Raw genomic sequence first — 19865 nt, 5'->3', positions numbered from 1 at the left:
TTGAGGGAGCGTGCAATTGGTACGCTTACTGCAGGAATGTCCACCAGAGCTGTTGCCAGAGAAATTAATGCTCATTTCTCGACCATAAGCCGCCTCCGCCATTTTAGAGAATTTGGCAGTTCGTCCAACCGGCCTCACAACCACAGACCACGTGCATGGCGTCATGTGGGCGAGCGGTTTGCTGATGTCAACGTTGTGAACAAAGTGCCCCAGCGGTGGAGCTATGGGCAAGCATAAGCTATGGACAAGCATAAGCTATGGACAACGAACACCATTGCATTGTTAATCGATGGCAATTTGAATGCACAGAGATAACGTGATGAGATCCTGAGGCCCATTGTGAGCCATTTTTTTTAAGGTATCTGTATTCCCAGTCATGTGAAATCCATAGATGAGCCTAATGAATTAATTTCAAGTGACTGATTTAATTATGAACTGTAACTCAGTATAGTTGAAGGGCGGTGTGTTTTAGTGTAGGTTAATCTACCTAGTCTATATAACGTTGCATGCATATACAGTGGGGCAAAAAAGTATTTAGTCAGCCACCAATTGTGCAAGTTATCCCACTTAAAAAGATGAGAGGCCTGTAATTTTCATCATAGGTACACTTCAACTATGACAGACACAATGAAAAGAAAATCCAGATAATCACATTGTAGGATTTTTTATGAATATATTTGCAAATTATGGTGGAAATTAAGTATTTGGTCAATAAAAAAAGTTTCTCAATACTTTGTCATATACCCTTTGTTGGCAATGACAGAGGTCAAATGTTTTCTGTAAGTCTTCACAAGGTTTTCACACACTGTTGCTGGTATTTTGGCCCATTCCTCCATGCAGATCTCCTCTAGAGCAGTGATGTTTTGGGGCTGTTGATGGACAACACGGACTTTCAACTCCCTCCAAAGATTTTCTATGGGCTTGAGAACTGGAGACTGGCTAGGCCACTCCAGGACCATGAAATGCTTCTTACGAAGCCACTCCTTTGTTGCCCGGGCAGTGTGTTTGGGATCATTGTCATGCTGAAAGACCCAGCCACGTTTCATCTTCAATGCCCTTGCTGATGGAAGTAGGTTTTCACTCAAAATCTCACGATACATGCCCCATTCATTCTTTCCTTTACACGGATCAGTCGTCCTGGTCCCTTTGCAGAAAAACAGCCCCAAAGCATGATGTTTCCACCCCCATGCTTCACAGTAGGTATGGTGTTCTTTGGATGCAACTCAGCATTTTCTTTGTCCTAATTTGGTTTCATCTGACCATATGGCATTCTCCCAATCTTCTTCTGGATCATCCAAATGCACTCTAGCAAACTTCAGACGGGCCTGGACATGTACTGGCACTGCAGGATTTGAGTCCCTGGCGGCGTAGTGTGTTACTGATGGTAGGCTTTGTTACTTTGGTCCCAGCTCTCTGCAGGTCATTCACTAGGTCCCCCCGTGTGGTTCTGGGATTTTTGCTCACCGTTCTTGTGATCATTTTGACCCCACGGGGTGAGATCTTGCGTGGAGCCCCAGATCGAGGGAGATCATCAGTGGTCTTGTATGTCTTCCATTTCCTAATAATTGTTCCCACAGTCGATTTCTTCAAACCAAGCTGCTTACCTATTGCAGATTCAGTCTTCCCAGCCTGGTGCAGGTCTACAATTTTGTTTCTGGTGTCCTTTGACAGCTCTTTGGTCTTGGCCATAGTGGAGTTTGGAGTGTGGCTGTTTGAGGTTGTGGACAGGTGTCTTTTATACTGATAACAAGTTCAAACAGGTACCATTAATACAGGTAACGAGTGGAGGACAGAGGAGCCTCTTAAAGAAGAAGATGTCTGTGAGAGCCAGAAATCTTGCATGTTTGTAGGTGCCCAAATACTTATTTTCCACCATAATTTGCAAATACATTCATTAAAAATCCTACAATGTGATTTTCTGGATTTTTTCTCTCTCATTTTGTCTGTCATAGTGGAAGTGTACCTATGATGAAAATTACAGGCCTCTCATCTTTTTAAGTGGGAGAACTTGCACAATTGCTGGCTGACTAAATACTTTTTTGCCCCACTGTACGCCTAGTCACTCATGGATCAAACTCAATTTAAACATTTAACAAAGCATGGAAATGGTGATCTGTTTTCTTAAGACTGTGTTCACACAGGCAGCCCAATACTGAGCTTTTTTTCCACTAATTGGTCTTTTGTCTAAATCACATTAGACATTTTCTCGTCAGATCTTTTTCAGAGTTGAATGATCAAAACACCAATTGGTGGGAAAAAAATAGAATCGGGCTGCCTATCTAAACGGAGCCAAAGAGACAGGCGTAGTTAACTCATCTTGAACAGCTATTACGATAATTAAAATGGAAGTTAAGACTTAAAAATCCGATTAGGCTAATCTATCGTAAAAACACAGTTTGGACATCGGAGCATTTAGGCATAAACGCTATCAAGGAAACAAAACAGATGTATTTCATTCCCATTAAGACGAGATCTAACAACAGAAAATAGGTTGTACCACGAAGTGCATTTTGCACCCATTTGACATTTTATGAAGAAATTGTGCATCGATATTGAATTTAAAAGACTATTATATTCAATGAAGTTCCCTTTAATATCGACCATATGGAGAACTCAATAAATCAGACTTGCAATCTGTTCACCCCTTGCAATCCACATACTAACACAAGCACTACACATAAGTACATATGGATTGTGTATTGTAGATATGTGGTAGAGTAGTGGCCTGAGGGCACACACTTGGTGTGTTGTGAAAAGTGTTATGAAATGTAATGCCATGCAATGTGTTTAAATTGTACAACGGGTGGGTCTAATCCTGAATGCTGATTGGTTAAAACCGCATCCCAGCCGGTGTCTATTCCACAAATTACCACCGGCTAAATCTATGATGTTAAAATGCCTATTTACTCCGTTCCATCTGACTGCGCAATCAACTGTCTAATCAGACCAGCAAGGCAATTTATGAACTTGATCGCCACTATAAAAAGCATACAGACATTATTTAATTTAGACTAACATCAGAGATTTTAAATAATCCTTGCTGTCGGTCTCTCCAACATTTGCAACATTGTTTCAATATTCAAATTTGATCTCCAGCTGACCCATAGTAATGAAGGTGTCGGGACGAGACAGGCAGGCAGCGTTTCTCAGCCAGTCAAAATCCTGAATCAGCTGGCATAATTTGACGCGATTGTGTTAGCTGTGCTGTTGCTAGCTCCTCTGAACAACAGTGTGCTGACGAGAGCGCACATTTTCAATGCCAGGCGAAACAGCTTAACCTCTTAAATGTAATGGCAAAATGTAGATTTCCGCATAAATAGACATACCCAAAAATAACTGCTATTCATGTGTAATTACATGATTCTGACATGCAAAAACGTGTGTGTATAATATATATATATATATATATATATATATATATATAGAAACAACTTCTGGGAGATTATGATCAGAAGATAGATGTGTGTTCTGAATTATGTAACTCCTAAGATCAAGCACACACAAAAGAACCATTTAAAATAAAAAAATAAAAATGATAAGTCATCTTTCATTGACAAACTATAAGTGCATTATTGATGCCCAGAGCTGGAAACACATTGATAGACCTAACTACTAGAAATGGGCAGATGTTTTAGTAGTGTCCCTAAACCTCTTCAAATTGGCATATGTCTGTAAATTAGATAATTCCAGTGCTATTACATATTTGCAATCCCTAAATGCTGGTTGTTCAGTATTAAAACACACGTTCTATCATATCGACCTCACTCAAACATTGTGGTGGTATGGGGTATCCAGGCTACATTCAACTGTCCTTTCAACCTCGCCAAAGTGTCCGAATGTGGTAACTGTACTGTTTTTGCAAACTGGATGTGCCTAAAAATTATTGTTCACTATAAAAACTAAATTCCTACAACACCAGCCTCTCTCAAACATTGTGGTGGTGTCGGGGGACATACAGGGGATATTCAAGTGTTTCAAGTGCCTCAACGTTTAGCCTAGGCATATCCAATGTATTGGTTCTACATACAAATGAACTACTTACGAAAACAATATAGAAGCAACAGATATACAACTAAAAATATAGACAATTGTCTTCTCAAACAAACTTGGTTACGCACGTGACATTAGCTGAAATAAGCTGTATTATTTACAAATGGCATTCGTGCTCATTTTACATCCCAGGTGTAGATGATTAGATTTCACTTTCACTGTAGCTTGAGCATGTCGTGATAGTCTGAAGCAGTCCCTCTCTGCCAGGAAACAAAAAGCCAACTGACATTTCTGAAAGAAGATCTGTCATTTCCCCCCATGTTTGGGGGGGGGGGGGTCTTGTGATGGTTGTGTAAGAAGACTTTGAAGATAAATACACAACGCAGAGTACGAGAGGTCAATAGAGTACTAACGATCATTGGAAATCGTGTTTTTTCTGTAATAGGGGATTAATGAGCAACGGGTCAGAGACATGGGGGGAATTTGTCTATACAGTGAGCCTGAAATAGGATACTTGTCCTGTCCCTTTGTTCACTGGAGAGAATCACTTAGGGAGAATCACTCGAGGACAGGGGAGCATGAACATCTACCATCTACCTCCCCACATGATTCGTCCTTTTTGAATATGAATAAAAACCAATTTTCCTCCGACTGATTTGCTTTGGGGTCTGTGTTACTTAAGAGTAACAACTGCTAACATTTGGTGCCGTGACCCGGATGAATTGTCTGAACAACAAGAAACTCAACTGTGTTGATCCAGAAGAAAGAGAGAAGGCTGAGCGCAACCCACTTTAAGAGGTGACTCCCAATCTCCCGATTGATGCATAGTGCTGGCTGAGTCTAGACCAATACCATTTTAAAAATAACCAAATCAGGTTCAAATTAGTGCATGCAATGAGTGATACGTATCTGTGATGTATAAGGTTCAAGTCCTTTGTCTTTGTTCTCTATTACAGGGGTTTAAGTCCTCTATTAATTGGTTAGTCCTTTCTTTTTGTGAAACCTTGTTGCATAGGAGTTGCTAGTAGAGTAGCAATTTGTACACGTGGTTAATGTAAGCCTTCAACAAGCTTTTTGAAGTGAACATAAGTTTTATGGGTAGCCAGGCCCTACAGAGACAACGTGTTCTAGAAGAGGTTTGAGTCCTCAAAAGGGGTTACACACACATTCTTTGGGATTAAATTAATATATAAAACAGAGATATATGATCCAACTTTTGAAGTTAATATAATGCCATTGTTGAGAAAAGTGAGAAAGTGAGAAAACCACTTAACAGCTCCTCCGGATGTGAGAATGAAAAATACTTTAAATTCACCGTCTAGTGATATGAAGAACCATTTCAAAGTAGAGAAGTGTAGACGAGAGAATAAAGAAATATTCCGTCATTGTTGACAAAGATGGAATCTATCTGAAATACAAAAAGCTTGAGGAGAAATACAGATGTCTAACTTGTTGACAAAGACAAGACGGTCTTTAACTTTTATAGCCAAAGTAGGTTAATGGGATGAGAAATTATTTCTGGCGAATCATGACAGGATATTGCAGAGCGATAAGGATAGTTTGAAAGCTCTTGGTGAACATTTCAATACCTTGAAAGAAGAAATTCAACAATTACAGGCAAGGGTCGTAAAAAAAATAGACTTGACCCCCACAAGTGGACCCTTTGTTCCCTCAATCTACCCTTAGGCTGAGTTCCGCAAGGATGATCGGGTTTCAAGCATCTGGTCAGCACTGCATGGCTTTGAGTCAACAAAATCTGACAGCAGTGACGAATGACGTCTTAGGCCAACCAGAACACAGGCTGTAAAAGGTAGTGAAGACAAACCTCCGGTGACAGTAATCACACATAAATCCGCATCCCCAAAACAGTAGGACAAATGTTCAAAAACTTTGATGCATCCACGAGACGTGGGTATCAAGAGTTGTGCAGGTTCCGAGTGAAACTAACAACATTATTTGTTCAGTGGAAGAGAAACCTGATGTCATTATTGCGGGTTTCTGATCACTGGCAACGAGAATGTCGGAAAATAAATCGTGTTCTTATGAAGAATGGCCAGGAGAAGCCAGGTCTAAGGGGAAACGGGACAATGATACAATGCTGATGCAGAAATTTAAGAAGCTCTGTCTGGCTCAGCAGCAAGTTTGCTGGATGCTGTGGAGGGAAACTAATAAATCCCCTCTTTACTTCCCATCTCAGCTGGTGAACATATGAAATCGGATGGAATATATGTGAACGGGATGGTTAACAACTCTGCAGTAGATAAGGGTGCTTGAGTCACTGTATTGCCCATATCTTAAGCAAAATATACATGTCCTCAGTACACGGGCAAGAAGGTGTGTGGAGGGGAGACATGAAACAAACCGAACCACCATATCAATATCTATTGATCCAATGAAGATTGGTGCAGGGGTGTGGATAAGTTAATTTGAACAACCAATGCTAGGCCTTGATGTTATTATGCAACTTGACTCTACACTGAACATTTCTGAAGGAACGATGACATGGCAAATTAGACAACTGCAGGGATCTACAGTTCCAAATCATCCTATTTGGACTACGAAGAAAAATGAGGGGCCAATCTCAGGTGCAGAAGCATAGTAACATGCTGACCAGAACGGACACGTCGCAAAATAAATGTAGAAATCCATGTTATTCAATTATTGCGACAACAAGCGTCTGCGATGCCAAGGGCTAAAATATAACTATTTTCCATTTCTGACGCAGATCGCGCTGAAAGTCCTGCCTCTCCCATCTCCTCATTGGTTTATAGAAGCAGGTACCTACCTACGTGCCATCTCCTCATTGGTTATACCCGCGTGGGTGATTGAAAGACAAACTATTTTGCCGGTCGTCGTGGTAGTACTATGAAAGTTTAGATTCCGATTATCATATAAGTTCAAAGATGAAAAAGACAAAGGAGGAGAGATGACTAGAAACAATTCGGTTGGCCGTTTTATGTGTGGATTAATTGTCGGAGTAGAGGACCTTGTGCATTTCAGGTAAAATAACAACTCAATGTTTATATCCGAGGACAAATTAGCTAGCAACAGCAAGCTAGCTAAATAGGACAAATTAGCTAGCAAGTGCAAGCTAACTAGCTAAATTGCCATACATGTTAAATGCTTTTCGACCTGTCCCCAAATTAATGTCATTGGTTCAGAGTTTGTTTTAATATTTTAACCTGCATGTTGTGATCGCGTTTGGTGTAGGGGGACAAAATACATTTATGCACGATGGCGCACGCGTGCAGCCGGTTTGGGATCCATGTAAGATGCTCAGAACCTGATAAGCTTCTGTGTTGTACACCGCAGTCATCATATTAGGGATATCTAAGTGAAATGTCCAACGTTTTCCTGAAAATCGGGACATGCTTACTTACGGAAATCTATGTCAAATATCACTCTTTTGAAACCAGGACAAGTTAATTTCACCTTTTTTGTTTCCTTCGTTACAGGTTATGAGAATCTACAGTCTGAAGCAATATCCCTTGATCCAAGGACTGTATTTGAAATGATACAAGATCACCGGCGAAGTGTTCATTAGAAAAGTCCTTATCAACCAGTGGAATGGAAGAAGAATTCCTCACTCCTGGCAGACTGTCAGAACATAATTTCTAATAGTTATCTATGTGGGACTGATACCAGTGTGGAATAGCTGGTCAATTTAAAGGACCTGGTGAATTGCCAATAGGACAATTGAAAAAAATATTTTTTTGTGAGTTTCCTCATCATTACACCTGTTAATACTAATAACTTTGCTTGAAATCTATTTCTTATTGTAACAGCAAGTACAATATGGACTTTGTGTTTTATAGAAATGCAAGGCGTTTGATGTGAATGATTTTATGCCTACTGCTAATGTTATTTATACTGTCTATTTTTTCATGTTTTCTAAAAATACCTTTTAAGTATATTTCTTTTCAAAATGGTCTAGGGGAGAGTAAGAATATTTCAAAGATAAATACACAACGCCGAGTACAAGAGTTCAATAGAGTACTAATGATCAATGGAAATACTGTTTTTTCCTGTAATAGGGGATTAATGAGCAACGTTAGAGACATAGGAGGAATGCGTCTATAAAGTGAGCCTGAAACAGGATACTTGTTATTTGGCCATTGGCCCAGTTTTATTGCAAGGAATTCTAACCGGTCAACCAGGCTAGGTTATAAACTACACCCTGTCCCTTTGTTCACTGGAGAATCACAGGAGATAATCACCCAGGAGAGAATCACTGAGGACAGGGGAGCATGAACATCTACCTCCCCACATGATTCGTCCTTTTTGAATAAGAATAAACACATTTACCTCCACCTGATTTGCTTTAGGGAATGTGTTAATGAAAAGTAACAAGTGCTAACAGTTGTGAGGTGGCTTTGGGTCCCCAATTCTGTCATTTCCAACAAGGCTGCTCTCGGAAGGCCAACTGGGTGTGAGGGGTTTGACCTTTTGCTTTGGCATTTACTGTATCAATCTCCACAAAGTGGTAAAAAAAAGATTTTAAAAAAAGAGAGTCTTATACCACTTCCTGGTCTTGTGGAGGACCTGGTAGTAGCCCATCAGAGCATCAGATAGGTCGGTACCCCCATACAGGAATTGTAGTCCTTCAGAGAAACTTGGACTTTTTTCCTCACCCATGCCCCATTGGCATTTTTCACCCTCATTGAGACACGGTCGTTATGGCCTTACGCTGTGTGGTGAGCATGGTTACTTTCCTGGTGTCCTTCCATTTAAAAAAAAAGCTGCTTGTTAGTCCTGATCCAACGTAATGTCCCCCTCTCCACTCTATTTGTCATGGCGTTTACCTTGGTCTTGGGGAAAACTATTCTGATAGGGCGAATGGTGCCACAAGCCCATCTTTTCTTTATCACGAGGTCTATAAGAAGTGGATGTAGAACCATCAGATGGGGTGATTGACATAGCAGCGTGGAAGCTTGCTGGGAAGGGGAAGCTTACTGGGGAAGGGGTGGCTCCCAAACATCATCCAAATTATTTGCATCCTTCACTCTGCGGTGAATGAAATAAAGAGATATTGTTGTGAGACAGAATTACAGTTGACTAAATTTACAAAATGACATTACTATAAAGTAAAAACACCAAGCCTAAACTTTACCTGGACAGTGACTCACATTAGGTGTGAAGCACACACACAATGCAAACAGTAACACCTTGGAGACAAAGGGAGAGGTGAGAACCACAAATAAACAATGGCCATGAGAGTTTAGTGGCCTCTCCAAAGTTACAAGAATGAAACTTAGAACAGCAAACTAATATGAAACATAGACAACTACTACTTTGGAATTACATAACATTGAAATGACTTGTTACATAGGCCTATGTAAACTACATCCAAATTACAAAAAGCTTATAAAAAAACAATATAGTAAATTAGATATGAAGTCAAGAAAATAATTGACTTACAGATCTTAAAATGTATCCAATCTCTCTAGAAAGCAAACTTTGTCGGCCCGAGTGGAATCCTCTTTGTCCGACTCCAGTATTTTATTCAAAGCTTCTATGGTCGGTATACTGTCTTTTTAGGTTCCTGTTCGATATGCTTAATTACACCCCCATGTAGCTATAGCTCAAACACAGACCAAATCGAAGCTTACCTGGTTGGTAAAAACATTATCAATAACAGTAGGTCACAAGCAGACAAATAATATATCCTCATGATCTGTGGATGCCCGGCATTCGGTGTTTATCAACGTATTCCTTGTTTATTTTGATTATGCTTCACAACGCTAACCAGTATGCAGGTAGCAGCCATCTTGAAGTGAGGTCATGAGCTCGGCCTGGCCTTTTTAAATTGAAACTTTAACTAGTCAAGTCAATTAACCTTTTGCGTGTAGGGGGCAGTATTTGCACTTTTGGCTTAAAAACGTACCCATTTGAAACTGCCTATTTCTCAGCCCCAGAAAATAGAATAATAAATATAATTGTCAGATTAGGATAGAAAACACAAAAGTTTCCAAAACTGTAAAAATATTGTCTGAGTATAACAAAACTGATATTGCAGGAGAAAGCCTGAGAAATCCAATCAGGAAGTGCCTCTTATTTTGAAACCTCTCCGTTCCTATGCTCCATTTATCCTCCATTTAAAGGGATATCAACCAGATTCCTTTTTCTATGGCTTCCCTAAGGTGTCAACAGTCTTTAGACATAGTTTCAGGCTTTTATTTTGAAAAATGAGCATGAAGGATCACATTGCGTAAGTAGATAGGTGGGGGCTCTGAGTGAGTTTTGCGCAATTGAGTAAAGCCGGCATTGCTCCTCCCACTGTCATTGAAAAACCTACACACGGTTGATATATATTTTAAAAACAACCTGAAGATTGATTATAAAAAAACGTTTGACATGTTTGTGGACATTATGGATATTTGGAATATACGTCTGCGTTGTCGTGACCGTTGTCGTATTTTTTTGATTGCTTTTCTGATTTGTGACCTAGCTACTTAATGCTTAGTGTACATAATGTTATGCTTTGCTATCGATAAACTTACAAACGCTTGGATTGCTTTCGCTGTAAAGCATAATTTCAAAATCTGAGACGACAGGTCGATTAACAAAAGGCTAAGCTGTGTTTTCCTATATTGCACTCGTGATTTCATGAATATTAATATTTTTTTAGTAATATTATTTGACTGTTGAGCTATGCTATTCAGCGGTTGCTGATGACAATTACCCCGCTACCGGGATGGGTAGCGTCAAGAAGTTAAGAACAAATTCTTACTTACAATGACGGCCTACCAGGAAACAATGGTTTAACTGCCATGTTCAGGGGCAAAACGACAGATTTGTACCTTGTCAGCTCAGGGATTCAATCCAGTAACCTTTCTGTTACTGGCCCAACACTAACCACTAAACTACCTGCCACCTTATATATTTGTATGCCCATATATAGTAGTAAGTCACACCGATCAATAGCCAAGATACTCGGCATTCCGCAGAAACCCTGCAGATAGGGGCTACCGTTCACACAGACTGAATTGAAAAATAGTCTCCCCAAATATGGGGACTCCACATTTAAGAGGTTAAACAAATGCAAATCCAGCTACTGTTATTCTGGTTGCACTGTTTGACGTGACTAAGTTAGCCACAGTTGGCTAGCTAGCAAGCAAGGAATAACAACGTTGCCAGCCAGTATGGCAATGAAACATTTAGAACGAACGACTGGATCGAGTCCATAGATGGAGAACAAAAGACGGAATGACTGGTTCGCGTCTCTGCAAACCGAACCAACGACTAGCCTGCTTGTGTAGCATCCTTAGATGTGTGTCGGGACTATATCTTGTCGAAGTAGTATTAATAAATACATCAAAATAAAATGTTAATTTGAATATGTGGTAACCCGTTGTATAAAAGTGATAAATACCCGAGAAGCCGGTGTTGAGGATATACGGCCCATTCAGAAAGTATTCAGACCCCTTGACTTTATCCACAGTTACGTTACAGACTTATTCTAAAATGGATTAAATATATTTTTTCCCCCTCAATCTACACACAATACCCCATCCATAATGACAAAGTGAAAACAGGTTTTTAGAAATGTATTACAGATAAAAACAGAAATATCCTATTTAAATAAGTATTCAGACCCTTTGCTATGAGACTCGAAATTGTAGCTCAGATACTTCCTGTTTCCATTTATCATCCTTGAGATGTTTCTACAACTTGATTAGTCCACCTGTGGTAAATTCAATTGATTAGACATGATTTGGAAAGGCACACACGTCTATATAAAAAGGTCCCAAAGTTGACAGTGCATGTCAGAGCAAAAACCAATCAATGAAGTCGAAGGAATTGTCTGTAGAGCTCCGAGACAGGATAGTGTCGAGGCACAGATCTGGGGAAGATTACCAAAATATGTCTGCAGCATTGAAGGTGCCCAAGAACACAGTGGCTTGGTGCTGGGCGATATGGCCAAAATATTATATCACAGAATTTTAAAATTGGACGGTAATGGCGGTATTTTTTTTAAATTTTTTATAATAAAAGTTACACATTTGCTTTATGAGTAGTGAGTGATCCTAGGGTGCAACACATAGATTAAGTGATTGCAATAAGTCTCTCCATTCTGATTGAACAGTATAAAACAATTAAACTTCAACCAAAATAAATGTCAGCACTTTCATAATTTCTGCATTTCCTGCACTCAATTGCAGTGTTGGAAAAAGTACCCAATTATCATACTTGAGTAAAAGTAAAAGATAAGTTAATAGAAAATTACTCCGATAAAAGGGAGTCACCCAGTAAAATACTACATGAGTAAAAGTATTTTGTTTTAAATATACTTAAGTATCAAAAGTAAAAGTATAAATAATTTCAAATTCCTTATATTAAGAAAATAAAAAGATGGTGCCATTTGGTTATTTTATTTACAGATAGCCAGGGGCACACTTCCAACACTCAGACATAATTTACAAAGCATGTGTGTTTAGTGAGTCCTCCAGATCAGAGGCAGTAGATGACCTGGGATGTTCTCTTGACAAATGCGTGAATTGGACCCTTTTCCTGTCCTGCTAAGCACTCAAAAGTACCTTTAGGTGTAGGGAAAAATTGAGTAAAAAGTACAGAAATGTAGTGAAGTAAAAGTTGTAAAAAAAAAAACTGTAAAGTACAGAAACCCCCCCCAAAAAAAAAAAAAAAAAAAAACTTACATGGTACTTAAAAGTATTTTTAAACCACTGCTCAATTGAGAATTTCCACACTGCCACATAGGGCTTTACGATACGGGCAAATAATATAGGACCTATTTTTAACCAAATGTTGCAAATGCGATTTGACTTCCGTATCAGAGCAACATTTTTGGAATCATGGACATCGAATGCCTATTCTAAATCTATAAGAATATAATAGTGGGCACTTTGAATACAGCGTTTGAGATGACCACAAATTAAAATGCCAGGGAGTAGGGATGCACGATATATCGGTGAAAATATCAGAATCAGCCGATATTAGCTAAAAATGCCAACATCGGTATCAGCCGATGTGAAAAAACGATGTCAAAGCTCTCAGCCAGTCGGCGGACAGTCGGTGCGTTCCTGGTGCAACCCGGGCAGTTATTGCCATCCTAAACTTATCCCGCAGGTTTGTTGTTCGGATTTACCGATCCTCCGCAGGTGTTGCTACACGTGATCTGCCACTGCGAGGACGATCAGCTGTCCGTCCTGTCTCCCTGTAGCACCGTCTTGGGCGTCTCACAGTACGGACATTGCAATTTACTGCCATGGCCACATCTGCAGTTCTCATGTCTCTTTGCAGCATGCCTAAGGCACATTCACACAGATGAACAGGGACCCTGGGCATCTTTCTTTTGGTGTTTTTCCAGAGTCAGTAGAAAGGCCTCTTTAGTGTCCTAAGTTTTCATAACTGTGACCTTAATTGCCTACCGCCTACCATAAGCTGTTAGTGTCTTAAAGACCGTTCCAGGTGCATGTTCATTCATTGTTTATGGTTCATTGAACAAGCATGGGGAACAGTGTTTAAACCCTTTACAATGAAGATCTGTGAAGTTATTTAGATTGTGGTTATTTTTATTTTTTTGTTGTTGTTGAGTTTAGAATGCTAGTGGATTTATATTAAGAAGCAAAGTGAAAACAGCATTGTTGTCATCAACATTGTTGCATGTGCTGCATTGACCATGCAGACTGAACGCAAGTGTCTCGTGGTTGAGGAACATCAAATGCGCTCCTTGAGAGACAGGGGGCATGGCTAGGTCTGTGTTGAAAGTGGCATGGAGAGAAAGAGCAGCAAGAGATGATTCAAGTAGCGAAGTAAACCATCAAAATTGACATTACACATGGCGTATCACATTTAACAAACCAAACATTCAAATACCAGTATTGAAGTAAAAACCAAAACCGGTCCCTGCATCAATACCAGTATATCATAAAATATGGTATACCGCCCAACCCTACAGTGGCCTCCATTATTCTTAAAATGGAAGAAATTTGGAACCACCAAGACTTTCCATAGAGCTGGCCGCCCAGCCAAACTGAGCAATCAGCAGAGAAGGGCCTTTGCCAGGGAGGTGACCAAGAACCTGATGGTAACTGACGGAGATCCTCTGTAGAGATGGGAGAATCTTCCAGAAGGACAACCATCTCTGCAGCACTCCACCAATCAGGCCTTTATTGTAGAATGGCTACACGGAAGCCACTCCTCAGTAAAAAGCACATGACAGCCCACTTGGAGTTTGCCAAAAGGCACCTAAAGGACTCAGACCATGAGAAACAAGATTCTCTGGTCTGATGAAACAAAGATTGGCATTCAGGCCAAATAGTTCAATCGTCACGTCTGGAGGAAACCTGAAACCATCCCCATTGTGAAGCATGGCAGTGGGAGCATCATGCTGTGGGGATGTTTTTCAGTGGCAGGGACTAGTCAGGATTGAGGGAAGACGAATGGAGCAAAGTACAGTGAGATCCTTGATGAAAACCTGCTCCAGAGTGCTCAGGACCTCAGACTGGGGTGAAGCTTCACCTTCCAACAGGACAACGACCCTAAGCACACAACCAAGACAATGCAGGAGTGGCTTCAGGTCAAGTCTCTGAATGTCCTTGAGTGGCCCAGCCAGAGCCCGGACTTGAACCTGATCAAACATCTCTGGAGACCTGAAAATAGCTGTGCAGCGACACTCCCCATCCAACCTGAAAGAGCTTGAGAGGATCTGCAGAGAGGAATGGGAGAAACTCCCCAAATACAGGTGTGTCAAGCTTGTAACATCATACCCAACAAGACTTGAGGCTGTAATCGCTGTCAAACGGTACTTCAACAAAGTATTGAGTAATAGGACTGAATACGTAAGTAAATGTGATCATTGTTTTATTCTTAATAAATGTGCAAACATTTCTAAAAACCTCTTTTTACTTTGTCATTATGGGTTATTGTGTGTAGATTGATGGGGAAAGTGTTTTATTTAATCCATTTGAGAATAAGGCTGTAATGTAACAAAATGTGGAAAAAGTCAAGGGGTCTGAATACTTTCCGAATGCACTGTATTGGCACGGTTTGCGTGCACTCGAACTCATCTCGGGCCTAACACCCGTGTCAATTTATCCTTCAAACACCGGCTTATTAGGGATTATCACTTAAGGCAGTTATATAAAATTAATGTTGCTGGACTCCCTTGGCAGCAGTAAATCAAATATGTAAATGAGGATCCTTAATAAATACCCTCTGTGACTTTTAAGAAGATTTTAACCCACAACATTTCGTCAAGTTTTTACTATCATTTTAAAGCCCTAGTTATTTTGTTGCTTTGACTAATTAACTTTGAAGATTCAATTCATTTGATTACTGTTTTCATTTATGTTAGTCCCTCATTTAAGGTCAACCCTTTTTAAGAGATGAACTCGTTTCAATATGGTGAAACTATTCCTTTTAAAATATTTTTTCTCTCGAAAGAAACATTGAACATCTAATAGTCAAATCAAAGTGTAAAAAGCAGTTGTGCCGTTTCTACTCTTTTTGGCCATTTTCTGGTGTTTTGTGGTGGAAAACTGAGCGTGTCGAGCATAACACGTCAACACTGATACCCACAGATAGAGGCGCTAGCATTGTTAACAATTTACATTTTTTTTGTGAAGCTTGCATTCAATTGCCACTCCCTGTTGCACACAACACGCTTCCATTGCCCCTGTCACAAGGAGATTTATGGTTGATTTAAGATGAAATCGTCAACCCTGTTACAGTCAACCATGTTACTTTATTTGGCACATAATAGGCACTTACTATAGTAATTTATTTAACCTCTTGAGATGGAAAAATGTGTTAAATGAAGCTCTTTATGACAGAATGTTAAAAATTATGTGAAATCTGTTTTTTTATGGAGCAAGTTACTCAAAAAGGTGGAATGACTGATCTTTATATATTTTTTTTAATATATATATTTTTTAAAGTTTAAATATTTGTTTTACTATTCCATTGTAAATTGTCACAACCAAGATCAACCAGTTATGGTTTACAGAGGGAGTGGTTTGTTGTGGCACGGTTAAAACAAACCGTGATATCTTTGCACCGCATCACCTCAGTGAGCTGCTAACATCTTCCACCCAACAACAACCTTAAACAAGGACTATATTCATTAGGCTCCAAACGAAGAAAACAATGAAACAAGGAAGGACAACCTGGACTTGTCCAATAAGAAACATTTAGCTAAACTGTGAACCTACTAAACACAGCCAAGTGCAAACAGATTACGTAATTACTACATTTCACAAATCATAGTGCTGAGACACAGCTACTCCATTCACAGCACAGCCCTGCCTACCTGAGCCTGACAAATACTGAGGAATGTAAACAATTTCAGCATTCTGTCATTAACTTTAACTTGCTATCAACAGGTCCAAATAATTTGCAAATGCTGACAGGATTACCTTGGTTCCCCATTGCACTGAGCAAATGTACACCTAACTAAGTTGCGATGCACAGTACACACCCTTTTTTGGTGGGAATACAAACCAAAACAACTGGTCTAACTTAGGTGACATTATATGTCAGGGTAAGCTTCTGAAATGTACCGGTACACCATTTCTATGTGAAAATGGAACTAGGCAAATTCTACTTCCCATCAAATAGACAATTGAAAGCATAATGTTTTAGTTCTGTGTCGACTGTCAAAACGTCTACACAACCTAAATGACCAGGTATTTGAAAACATTTCAAATGTTTTATCCTAGGTTCAATTAAAATAAGCGTCTTATCTGCAGGTAACATGACAGTCCGTCATAGCTTCACTGACAATCAGTAAAACAAAATATGTAGGGTGTTTCTGGATTACATAAAAAGTCAAACATAACAGCTGCAGCATAAAATGCAGACAGGGCCAAAATGCAAAACACACTGCAGCACTGACAATGCATTACTTGAAATTCGGGAAGTTTGTGAGGTGTCATCGTGAAAAAAAGCTTTTGCATCATAGTGCCAGTAACACAGGTGAATTAAATCATATTTACATCTATTTAGCCAACTTCATTGATTTGACTAGCTAGGCTATTTTCTGTAGCATAGTAATGTTAGACGTTACTGTGAAATGTTCACCTCTTGTATTCTGCACGTGACAAATAAAATGTGTAAGATATGTATGAGATGGAGATAATTAAGACAGGGCTTTGCTATGCTGTTCATGGACACACTATTAATGCACACTTCCGACAAGTAACAGGGCAGGCCACATGGCACCCTCTATTCCTCTAGCAGGTGGCCTTGGCAAATTCTTCCCCGCCTCCATTTGGACTCCTCGCTTCAAACATAAATCCTCACGTTTAGAACAGGAACACGTTTAGCTGACTTGGCAAAATAGAACCATAATTAACAGTAGGACAAATTAGAGAACACACAGAAGTGATAGAATGTAGCAGTACCTAACTAATCTCCTTGATGTCACTGCGCTCCAAGACACGTGCAAACATAAACAATGGGGTGATATACCCATGCACGTGAGAGGTGGTATGCTTTGTTAAAGAAATATAAATGCTTGCCTATCTTTATCTCATCTGCAATCAAGGTTTATACCAGCTCAATAAATTGTGTATTGCATTTACCTGAGTTGGGGCTACTGGGTCAGCATCCTCAGCTTGCCAGACCTCGACCACGCTGGACATTTGACTCAGGGCTTGGTGGGAGGAAGAGAGGGGGACGAGGTGTAAATGTGAAAGCTTGAGCAGAAAACACTCGCTGTCAAGCACATCAGATAGCGGGCAAAGAAATAATGTCTTGATAAAATGCTTTACCCCCCAAAAAAATTATAACGGGGGACAGCGCAAACGGCTGTTTGTCAACGTTTAGCATACACTTGTGCAAATGCATGACTGACAAAGGCGTGTATTCAACTGCCCATGATCCCACTCTCCGAGGGTTGCTCGGGGAGAGTTGGGATATCACATTTTTCAATTCACACATGCAGTATTAATACACACTTGTACATGTGTTAAATAGGCCAGTAAGCACCCACCAAAATATTATCAAACGTTGCTTTTAGGTTAGCTAGCTTTGGCTTTGCTAGCGTGTAAACACATAGCTTTAACATTTATAAAAGCCGAGCTATACATTTATAACATAACCAATAAATACACTGAAACATTTAAAAACACCCAACCAAAGTGAAAACAATGGCATCTGGTAAGCTAACTATCATTAAACGAAGTTCCCTTGTAGCTAAATTCGCTAGCTACTGTAACGCGACACTTCACTGAAATAACGTTATGGCTTGCATGAACCAACACAGGAAACTGTCCACTGATTTAAAAAAAATAATACTTAATAAAATAGTCTTAACACTTATAAGTGAACGACGTTCGCAACATTTCTGCAGACATTAACACATTTGAAATTATCACGCAAATTATGCCGAATTGGAATCCACAATACGATGGTTGCAGTAGCCCTCCCGTTTTCGCATAGCGACTTGTCCTCACTGTCAACTCGGTAACGTTCGCTCTAACGTTACTGGCAGTTCTCGCCGACATTTTCGCAATGGGTGGTTAACGTTAATTATTGAAGAAAATTGTACTTCACCAGACCTTGCAATTGAGCCCCTCCATGCTGTACGCAGGGCAAAAGTAGCGGTAGAATTCCGAGTATAATATTAATCCACGTTTTTCTGTGACAGCGGCTGCCTTGTTGGAACTCCCGTACCACCGCCATGCTGCCCTGTTCAGCTAGCAGCCTGCCTTGTGCTACGCTTGGCTTTCTCTTTCTCTTGCTTTCGCTCCCCGTCTAGCAAACCCTCCCACCCTGTTCTGTTCCTCGCCCTCTTTCTCGTTGTGTGTGTGTGGAGAGTATGCGCCGACCACAGCCAAGGCGTTGCATTCATCGGCCTGCCTGCGTTGGCTGATTTTGGCACAATGAGGTGGACTTGAACGTGAAGAACTAAACGCACCAAATGATTCAACTCATGGGAATATCGCGTGGCCAGTCCAATACGCAGATAAATCGTGCAGAAAACAAAGTTTATGCGAAACATTCTATTTCGTTTTTTTCCCGCGCGGGCAAACAACTGTCATGCGGTCAACCAAAGCAAATCTAGGTTATGATGATGCGCTTGTGGACCCATTGTTTTAAAATCCCCCATACTACTGAGGTTGAAAAACGTTGTGCCAATCAATAGATCACTCCAAAGGTTAAGAGAGATTCCATCATGTGGTTCCCATATAGAATAATCAAACTGCAATATTCATAGTACTAAAAGTCCCTCCAACATCCACACCAATGAAGTCCTGCAAACTCAAATTATTCCATGAGAACCCTGTCACATAAAGCACATTTCTTGCACTTCATCTAATACTAGTTTTATAACTGAAGAGTTATAAAGGACATTGGTATTCAAGTTCAACATTGAAACAGGCCATATGCTGTAGGCCAGTGTTAGGTTAGCAACAATGGCTGGTAGACAATTAGTGGAATACATAAAAGTCACAAGCCTATATGTAAATTAAGTACATTTTGGACACTACTGCTCAAGGGTGAACAAATTTTTTTTGGGGTGCAGACTTCAGGTCAACCTTAATGAATCAGAATGGACAGGCTAAGCAGGTTCACACACAAATATCACACATACTCATCACACATACTCTTCCATGGTGGGTGTGTCATTGTTCAAACGTTTAAGCCAAACATGTTTAGACAAGGTATGTTATGCTTGAAATAATATCTGCACACGGTAGAGGGTTCAGGTAAAATATACTGAACAAAAATAAATGCAACAGGCAATAATTCTACTGAGTTACAGTTCATTTAAGGAACTGATATAAATTCATTAGGCCCTAATCTATGGATTTCACATGACTGGGTAGGGGTGCAGCGATGTGTGGGCCTGGGAGGGCATAGGCCCACCAACTGGGGAGCCAGGCCCAGTCAATCAGAATTTGTTTTTC

General features: G+C 40.0%; 1 protein-coding gene across 4 annotated transcripts in view; it reads right to left on the bottom strand.

Moving 5' to 3' along the window:
* The window catches only part of tmem131l (transmembrane 131 like), a 100097-nt gene extending 81271 nt beyond the window's left edge, over positions 1–18826 (bottom strand). For 2 of the 4 annotated variants that reach the window (XM_021619105.2, XM_021619106.2), the window contains exons 1-2: positions 18513–18823; positions 17535–17605 (exon numbers count right to left, since the gene is read on the bottom strand). In XM_021619105.2, coding sequence (XP_021474780.2) covers positions 17535–17605; positions 18513–18636 — 195 coding nt within the window. In that variant the 5' untranslated portion in view covers positions 18637–18823. Of the gene's footprint in view, positions 1–17534; positions 17606–18512 lie in introns of all 4 variants that reach the window. The other 2 variants (XM_021619108.2, XM_021619107.2) reach the window with 2 other exon arrangements.
* Positions 18827–19865: the final 1039 nt, after the last annotated feature.

This window comes from Oncorhynchus mykiss, chromosome 10, assembly GCF_013265735.2.
Source record: "Oncorhynchus mykiss isolate Arlee chromosome 10, USDA_OmykA_1.1, whole genome shotgun sequence".
Taxonomy (NCBI): domain Eukaryota; kingdom Metazoa; phylum Chordata; class Actinopteri; order Salmoniformes; family Salmonidae; genus Oncorhynchus; species Oncorhynchus mykiss.
The sequence above is the reverse complement of the archived record's forward strand: the minus strand, read 5'-3'. Positions and strand labels throughout refer to the sequence as shown.